General features: G+C 45.5%; 1 protein-coding gene across 1 annotated transcript in view; it reads left to right on the top strand.

The window, feature by feature from the left end:
• Positions 1-9906, top strand: part of Acer2 (alkaline ceramidase 2) — a 33902-nt gene that overhangs the window by 13565 nt on the left and 10431 nt on the right. Inside the window, exon 4 of the mRNA XM_005352703.2 lies at positions 7379-7516. Within this exon, the coding sequence (XP_005352760.1) occupies positions 7379-7516 (138 nt within the window). The remainder of the gene's footprint in view (positions 1-7378; positions 7517-9906) is intronic.

Consider the following 9906-nt stretch of genomic DNA (forward strand, 5'->3'; position numbering starts at 1 on the left):
TATGGAAACCCAGAACTTCAGGAAGGGATACATTTCAGCATCCATTTTGTTAGGATTAGATGGTTATTAAGCAAGCATTTTCACACACTATTTTATACTGTGTGTTTCTCTCAGCCCTAAGATACAGCAGTAAACAGAGCATGAGTCTCTTCCTCTAGTGTACCTCCACTGAAGCTGGGATGAGTGCACGTGCACACACAAATAACAGTGTGATGGGTGCCGTGGTGGGAATGGAGCTGGGCTGTGCCAGCGACATCCATGCTCATTTCCAGCTTGATCAGGGGAAGCCCATCTGAGAAGCTGCGCGAGGTTGTTCTCATTGGGAGGCACAGAGTCAATCAGCCTACTGAAGAGGAGAAATGTACCCAAACATGTTAAACACACATCTCTCTACAGGATATCCTATTCTGTCAAAATACATATAGCATAGAGATAACCACTTTAAAATTTTTGGAGTCAGTGAAGCAAGCTCTGCCTGGCTAGGGAAGAGTTTATCAGAGCAATAAAACACTTAATGATGACTCCTGTGCCGTGTTGGAAAGGGGCAGGAGCGATGCAGCTCTTAAAGATTTGGGGGACTGGAGTGGTGGCCCGGTGGTCAAGGACATGGACTGCTCTTGCCAAGGACGCAAGGTTGACTCCCAGCACCCATGTCAGGCAGTGCACAATTGCTTGTAACTCCAGCTCCAAGGGCATTCAACATCTCTGGCCTCTGTGAGCATCTGCACTCATGTGCATATAGCCATACACACAAAGATAAAATAAAGAGAAAAAGGCAAAGATTGTTTTCTGAAGCGTCAGTGTGAGGAATGTTTGTGGAAATGCTTCAGAAAGCTCCTGGTACAGTTGTCTGTATATGTGTAATATCCTATTTTAGGATCAATCAAGCAGAATACATATATGCATATTTATATACATGTGTAAAACAAACATATATTCATTTTTTAAAAAAATTAAAGATTAAAAAGAAAAAAATTAGAGATGTATTTATTTTACTTTATGCATATGGGTATTTTGCCAATGTATGTGTCTGTTGTTTGCTTTTGAGACAGGAACTTATGCATTCCTGGCTAAACTAAAATCACTAGGTAGATGAGCTGGGCCTTGCACTCCTAATCTCCCTGCCTCTACAAAGAGGTAGAGAGAAAATGTTTCTTGTGAATTAGTCTTTATCCTTTGAAGTAGGACTTGACTAGTATTATTTCTGAATATAATCTAACATTAGAAGTACCCTCAAGGAAGTAATTTATCAAAAAACCTGTGAGGAAGGGCAAGTTGGTAGACCTTTATCTTGTCTTCTAATCAGCAGAGAAAGTATGCTCAAGGCCCTCCCCTTCCTTCTTTCTTCCTGTCTCTGTCTGTCTGTTACGGGACATTGAACACAGGTCCCTGCACACACTCTTACACTGAACTATATTCCCAGCCCCAGAAAGTGTGCTTTCCAATGTACCCAGCAGCTGGGCCTGGTGGCACATGCCTTTAATCCCAGAATCCCAGTGCTTGGGAGACAGAGGCAGACAAATCTCTGAGTTTGAGGCCCCCCTGGTCTACAAAGTGAGTTCCAGGACATTCAGTGTTACACAGAGAAACCCCGACTTTAAAAAAAAAGCAAAAAACAACAAACAAAACAAACCAACAATGACAACAAAAAACCCAATGTTCCCAGGTTGCTGTGGTGTCCCCAGAGTGTCCTGTAAACTTGGTCTGTCTTAGGAGAAGCCCTGTAAGGGGAGGGACCAAGAACATGGGGCAATGTCACTTGCAGGTGAGGATACCAGCTCCTGGGATACCCATCAGACACCTTGGGCATTGCGCTCTGCAAGGCTTAGAGATTGACTGAATTGGAGCAACAAGGAAATGAAGAAATGACAGACACACAGAAAAGCTGGGATCTGGTCGGTCATGGGCTCCAATGTACCAATGGTGGTGGCAATGTGGAGATTCAGTGCTTGTCTTTCATACCTCTGACTAGACGAGGCAGGGTTAGTATATGCAGCTGAGGCAGGAGGCAGGAGGCAGGGTTAGTATATACAGCTGAGGCAGGAGGCAGGGTTAGTATATACAGCTGAGGCAGGAGGCAGGGTTAGTATATATAGCTGAGGCAGGAGGCAGGGTTAGTATATACAGCTGAGGCAGGAGGCAGGGTTAGTATATACAGCTGAGGCAGGAGGCAGGGTTAGTATATACAGCTGAGGCAGTGTTAGTATATACAACTGAAGTAGGGAGCAGGGTTAGCATATACAGCTATGCAGGAGGCAGGGTTAGTATTTATAGCTGAGGCAGGAGGCAGGTTTAGTTAATCTTGGCAGGAGGTCTCTGGACAGGAGCAGTCTCAGGCTGTAAATAGAGAGGAGGAAACCATTGTGGACGTGTTCTGCACACAGTGTCAACATCCATACATGGACCGGGGAAGACTTTGCCATTTCCTAAGTTTGACCCAGAGAAGGCTTTTCCTTTCCTCTGAGTCTGAGGCATTGTGGTCCTTGACTTGACCATGCTCATGTCATCAACAGACATGCACTCACGACGTGAACAGCTCAGTACACTTTCTGGTGTGTGTTAGTTTCTGCATTCAGGAGCCACTTTCCCCTAAGAACTCCTCTTTCAGAGTTTGGGATCTGAGTGAGACACTGAAGAAGTGAGAATAAGGATTTTCTCCAGTTGTAGCATTCTGTAGTCCTAGGTTGAAATTCCAAGCAAGGTTTGATTCTCTTAGCTATAGATGCCTGCCTCCCCCACCTTCAGTTCATGTAGTAGAGTAGGGAGTGTTTACACGGGAGGAAAGGAAGCGGGGTGTTGGTGTTGGTAACTGAAACCTATCATCTTAATAATGAAAACACTAAGCAGCGACGTCGGGAACTCACATGGGACTATCGCAGCACGGTGCAGTATTGATCTAGGGACGATGTGAGCCCTGGGCCTTGGGTGTGGGGAGAGTCATTTGGAGGCTGAGGACCACAAGTCCTTTCCTGATGGGATGGGGTTGAATTCCTGCTGCTGGTGCTTAGGAACTGGGTGACCTGGCCTGCTATCTCCTAATCTGTAAACTCCCCCAGGGCTGAGATCACACACACACACACACACACACACACACACACACACACACACACACCTACCTAAGGGAATCAGAGAAAAATGAGAGATGGGTGTGAATGTAGTTTATTACAGAGCCCTTGTGTAGCGTTCATTGGGCTTTGAGCTTTTAGTCCTAGCACGGAAGATAATGCTGTCTATAGGGAGTTTTCATTATACCAATAGGATATAATTGCTAGGTTAGGAAAAGACAGGTTCTCATTTTACTTAGAAATCCCAGGACTCTTCAGAATATACACTCAACTACTGATGGCTATTAATAGCTTTAGGTATTTTTATTTTCAGACAAGGCGAGGAAAAAGGGTCATTACAGGCTGATGAAATGTCCTTCCCAAATACCCCTTACATGTGGACTTATGAGTACCTTCTACAAAACCTACAGCCAGCCCTCATTTCATAGTCCAGGGTGCAGGCTAGGCCCTGCCTGTCTTAGTGTACATAAGGCTAGAAGTGTAAATTCTCTGGCCCTCGGTACCTCTCTACAGAAACAACAGGCACGAGAGAGCTCTCTGAAGCCCTTCCCAGGCCAAGTGTTGTAGCACCACGACATAGCAAGGGCACTGGTTTAAGTAGGTGACGTTTCCGCCACTATCACTGAAACTACTGAGTCCTAACCTTATCTTACGGGACATCTCAGAAGTTTGCGGGCTTGGTCTTTATCATCTATAAAATGATGGCAGGTTTTATCCTCCAGAAAGTCCATCTCGCTTTGTGGGAGTACAGGTGACATTTCCAAGTACTAAATATAAAATCAGGACCAGTGGAGGTTGAAATCCTCCCCTTTAAGGGGCAGCTAATGGTAACCGCGACAGCATCCTTGTGAGGATGCTGGTGAGGAAGTTGGGTTGCTAGATTTGCGTTTGGGGAATACAGAAGATGGGGGTGCTGAGAGTTCTCTTGCATGAGACTCTATGGGCTGACAGCTCGAAACAGGACCAAGGCAGGGACTGCCTGCCATCAACAGTTTAGAACATACACTCTCAGGGCCCCTCACTCCTGGAAATTTCTAGCTCTCTCATAGCTAGGGCCTGTGGCGTCTCTTGCTTGGGTTTGCTGGGCTGGCTGACTTTCTGTTGGCCATGTGACCTCTGTTTACTTTGACGAGTTGCAAAATTGTGTGCGTGCACAGGATGTCCTCCTTGTCCAGTACATTCCTCCACTCCCTCTGGACCTATGTGGGGAGGTGTCTGCCACTGCCTCCTCAGGCATGTGCCTTTAAACTATTTGGCAGTATTAAACGGAACCTTTGGGGATTGTAATGGCTGTCCAGCCTGCTTGCCTTCAGGAGATATCATCAACGAGAATATTTTTTTTCCTGTTCTGTTCGCTTTGTTCTGTTTTATTTTGAGACATGATCACACTCTTAGTCTAGCTGGCCTCAACTCATAGTAATCCTCCTGCCTCGACTTCCCAAGTGCTGGGATTACAGATATGAACCCCAATAGCCAGCTCAACAGTAGTGATATTATGAACATAGCATTAACTCTTACACAGCTGGTGGTAGTGGGTCTTATTGGCACAGCACCTCACCTGGACCCTATATTAAGTGCTGAAAGGCTCCCAAGAATGGCATGGGTGTTAGCTGTTCAGTTTCAAGTTGGAAAAGCTCGAGGCATTAAGCTTCTTGCAGAGGGCCCACAGCCACTGCACAGTGAGGCTGAATTTGTGAGTACATCTGCCCCATCAGAAACATCGGTGCTTTCAAACATTGTGTTCCTCTTTCCAACTTGTGCTTGAATCCTAAACCACTGGGTACGGGAGGCGACATACCTTGCAAATTTGCTTTCTTTCCTCACCTCTTCCCTCCTGTCCCCTCTCATTCTGTTTCATTTTTTCTTTCAAACAAGTTCTCCTGTGTCCCACACTGGCTCCAAGCTTGCTAGCCGAGGATTACTTTGACATTCTAATTATCACAAATACGCATGACTACGCTTAGCTTTTGAGATGCAAGGATGGTCCCCAGTGCTTCATGTATTCTAGGGAAGAACTATGCAAACAGTTATGGGATCTCCAGCTTCTGAGCCTCTGGTTACCTTTCCAATTGAAGAGGAGAGGGTATAAAATAATTCGTAGAGCTGGGCGGTGGTGGAGCGCGCCTTTAATCCCAGCACTTGGGAGTCAGAGGCAGGCAGATCTCTGTGAGTATGAGGCCAGCCTGGTCTACAAAGCAAGGTCTCAGGGTAGCCAGGACTGTTACACAGAGAAACCCTGTCACAAAAGCAAAACAAAACAAAAACCAAAAAACAAAACAAGAACAAATTCATAGACAGAAAAACTGGCAATGAAGACTGAAGGGTAGAACAATGTACTGCTCTGGGGTACGATGAGCTGGTAAGGAAACACTTGCACTTGTCCTATGACCAAGAGAGGAGGGAGAAGGAACACAGAGAGAAGAGCAAAAGGCCTTAGCCTAGGTGTGTCAGAAGCAGGGAGAGCTGCCCAGTGCCCCGGAGATCATCCATGTGCTCGGTGCTGGTCGGGCTGTCCTCAGGCTGGACAGTCAGCTTTGCTTCCGGTAGCTGAAGAGCTCTGGCCTGTCAGGAAGAAAACACGAGTCTCCTGAGCATTTGCGGCCTGCTTCCTCTCGCGTGTGCTGGTTCCCCTCCGGTTCAGGGTTACAAAGCCCGTTCATTCCAGTCAGAGGGTTGGCAGCTTGATCAATGATTTCCTGCGCCTCAATGAGAAATGCTTTTCCTCTTTAGAAGATAAATTTGTGTTTCGAGGGGTCGATGCTCTTTGATTTCTTTATAATAGAACTTCATTCCAATCAGTTTCCTAACTGTGGCCTATTCCGGGGCTCTTGGCCAAAACAAATTCTGCTAAAGACAAAGAACAGAAACTACAGGAAAATGGTGCTCCTTAGTTTAAGTCATGGATACGGCTCTATAGATCAGGAAGCAGGGTCCCGGGAGGGAAGAAGTGTGTTCAGGATCACGTCGCCACTTCTGGCTGGCTCCACTTCCCTGCAGGCTGTGAGGAGAGTGTCAGGGATCTGTCATGTTTAAAAACTTGTCAAGACAGACTTCCAGTTCACGCTAGACATACAGGCTGCCAGGAAATACTCAGCCTATTTGATTCTTGCCCCCCCCACCAACTTTTAGTTTTGTAGGTTGGGCACAGAGGATTTGTTTTCTTTTCAAGTAGTGATGCTTATGCTTTATTAATGGTCTCTGATTGTCTCATAAAAGTCATGCATGATGACCTGGTAGAACAGGGCTTGGCAAGGTTCAGGGCTAAATGGGTTCTGTGAAGTTTTATCAGCACGTCGTACACATTCCTGATCTTATCTGTACAAAGGCAGAGTTGAGTAGCTGTGGCAAAGAGCTCAGGGTTTGCAAAACCTAATGCTCTCACCCTTTACAGATTTTTTTTTTTAATTCAAGAAAGGGTCTTTTTGTTTGTTTGTTTGTTTGAATTTATTTTATGTGCCTTGGTGTGAAGGTGTCAGATCCCCTGGAACTGGAGTTACAGACAATTGTGAGCTGCCATGTGGGTGCTGGGAGTTGAACCCAGGTCCTCTGGAAGAGCAACCAGTGCTCTTAGCTACTGAACTAGTTCTCCAGCCCTGAGATAGGGTCTTAAAACATGTCATGTAGCTGAGGATGGTTTTGAACCCCTGATCTTCCTGTCTCTCCCTTCCAAGTGCTGGAATTACAGTCCTATGCCATTTTGTCTGGTTTATAGAAAAAAGTTTGGTCAAGTCCTGTAGATGAACGTCTGAAGAAACACAGTTAAGGAAAGGGAACTCATTGTCCGTGTCTCTCCCAGAGAGTTAGGTTGATTGTGGATTAACCATTTTCACAGCTAAATGTTTTCAAACTCTTCGATTTCCCAACAATCTCCTTCTGGAAGGAGAGTGGATGGCCTTTAGGTCTGGTTCATCTATGACCCAATAATACTTAGTATAAGACATAGTTCTCAACCCCATAGGTCATGACCCCCTTAGGGTCACAGCTCAGATACATTATGATTCATACATAACAGTAGCAAAATTACAGTTATGAAGTAGCAACGACAATAATATTATGGATTGGGGTCACCACAGCGTGAGGAACTGTCTTAAAGGGTCACAGCATCAGGAAGGTTGAGAACCTCTGGTGTCGAGTTCTTAGCTTGCACAAATATGCCGGCTGCACCTTGCCAACAGTAACAAGCGATGGGAGAAGACTTGCCCAGCGTCCACAAGGCCCTGGGCTCAGTCCTCAGCTTGGGGTTGGGGAGCATGATAAGTAAATAAGCAAGATCTCCTTTGCTAACGGATTTGGTTTTGGTTCCACTGATTCAGGGGCAGGTTCAAGGTGGCCGTGTGTGTCCTGTCTGTAGTTGCAACATGCCTGGCATTTGTCAAGCCTGCCGTCAACAATATCTCTCTGATGACTCTAGGGATCCCATGCACTGCCCTGCTCATTACGGAACTGAAGAGGTGAGTGCCATCCTTCCTGTCTTTAGTTGCCTGGGTAACCACTTTATTCTGGGAAGTTGTAGATGAAGACTTCAGGCTCATAAGCTGAAGGTTCTTTTATTTTTAAAAATACATCTTTACATTTATCTATTTTATTTTGTGCATATGTGTATATGTCTGAATGTATGTATCGCACCATGCCCATGTACCAGGAGTCCTCAGAGGTCAGAAGAGTAGTCCAGTTCCAAGAACTGGAGCCACATATATTATGAACTGCCTGACCTGTGTGCGGAGACCAGATCTGGGTCTTCTATGAGAGCAGAGTGCTCTTCACTTCGAAGCCATTGAAGCCATCTCTCGAGTCCTTCCAGAAACATGTCATGTGGGCTGGAGAGATGGCACAATGGTTAAGAGCACTTGTTGCTCTTCCAGGGATCCTTGGTTTCATTCCCAGCATCTCCACGGCAGCTCCCAAGCATCTGCCAACCTCTTCTGACCTCTGCAGGCGCTGGTCATGCACCAGGTATGCACGTGGTGCACATACGTTCAGGTGAAACATTCATACACACAAAAGGAAAAGAATGAAAACGTATTTTATTTTAGGTCTTGGGTGTGGTCTTCTAGCCACAAAATACATATGATCACTGATATGATTTTAAGATTTGATGAAAACATTGTTCTTGCTGTAGTTACCTTTAAAATGTATTTGAATCCATACTTTCTCTTATTATGAGCACTAAAGGTCTTGGTTTTTTGAAACCAGCTCTTGTTGTGTAGCCAAGGCTGGCCAGGCTGGGACTACCTCATACTGATCTTCCCATCACAGCTTCCTTAGTGCTGGGATTATGAATGTGATATACCATGCCCATGAGTGAGTTTTTAAAAACAACAAGAGAGGGGCTGGAGAGATGGTTCAGAGATCAAGAGCATTGCCTGCTCTTCCAACGGTCCTGAGTTCAATTCCCAGCAATCGCATGGTGGCTCACAACCATCTGTAATGAGGTCTGGTGCCCTCTTCTGGCCTGCAGGCATACACACAGACAGATTATATACATAATAAATAAATAAATATTAGAAACAACAACAAAAGACTTTTATGTGTGTGGATGCTTTGTCATATGTGTGTGTGTGTGTGTGTGTGTGTGTGTGTGTATACCACTTGTATGCCTGGCACTTGGATAAGCCAGATTAAAGATGGTTGTGAGCCATCATGTGGATGCTGGGAGTTAATCCTGGGCTCCCCCCTGGAAGAGCAGTCAGTGCTCTTAAACCCTTGAGCCATCTCTGCAGCCTCCAAATGTTTTTATAAAAACTAATTTTTCTTATATTTGTTCTTTGATAATTTCATAAATGTATATAATATATTCTGGTTTGTTTCACCCTCCCAACCTTGTCAACACCTCTCATCCTCCCTACAAATCCATTTCTCACATTTTGTCTTTTTGGTTTGTAACCCACTGAGTTTAACCAGGGCTGACTTTATGAATATGGGTTTGGAGCAGTCTGGGAGCCTGACGGCTCACCTATGAGTACACGCCTGAAGCCGACGACAGTTCTTCCCCCAGAACTCACCAGTTGCTAGTCACTTATCAGGCAGGGACAGGGTTCCATGAACCGCCCTCTGATCAGTGACTGACAACTGATAGGCCCAACCGGTGTAGACCTAGTGGGAGCAGCAGCCAATGCTACTGTGTGATCATAGTTGTACCGGCTATGCCTGCTCAGAAGATGGCATTTTGCCACCCTTCGCATATTCCAGTTCTTAGTCTTTCCACCTCCTCTTCCTCCATGTCTCCTGAGCATTGGAAGGGGTGACGTCGATGTCCTGTGTCGGGCTGAATAAGTGATGGCTCCCCTCTTCTTCCCCTAGTCTTCTTCCTTAAAGGGGGTATTTTTCGTATTGCCCCTTTGTCCTTGTACACAAACCTTTAGTGGCTCCATATTTGCTGTCCCGCTTTCTCTGACCTTGCTTCCTTCCTTGTGCCTGGTGGACCGGCTCCTTACATTTTTTTTCCTCTTCAGCTCATACTTACTTGCACTTTGTCCTCCCAGTCAACGGCCTTTCCCCACCACTGCTTTGCAAAGACCCAGCCTCCTGTATCAGCTCCTTAGATGCCAGCTCCTTGGGGACTTCCTATCCCTTTCTTCTTCCTCAGTTAGCTTGGCGTCTGTCTTCCCAGACTCCATGCCTTTACATTAGGTTTAATGTGTGCTTCCATGAATATGGATAATTTTCTTCTTCTTTCTGGTATATTATTCAAAGGCAGAAATTATACCTATCTGTACATTTTCCAAGGTGTGTATTACCTCTGAAAATTCTCAAGTCTATGTTCACAAGGTAGCTCTATTTTATTTTAGATTCACACGATTGCTTGAGAATGCAGTAGAAAATGCTGGAAGAAACTTGGGTC

The sequence above is a fragment of the Microtus ochrogaster genome, chromosome 10, assembly GCF_000317375.1.
Source record: "Microtus ochrogaster isolate Prairie Vole_2 chromosome 10, MicOch1.0, whole genome shotgun sequence".
Classification (NCBI taxonomy): Eukaryota; Metazoa; Chordata; class Mammalia; order Rodentia; family Cricetidae; genus Microtus; species Microtus ochrogaster.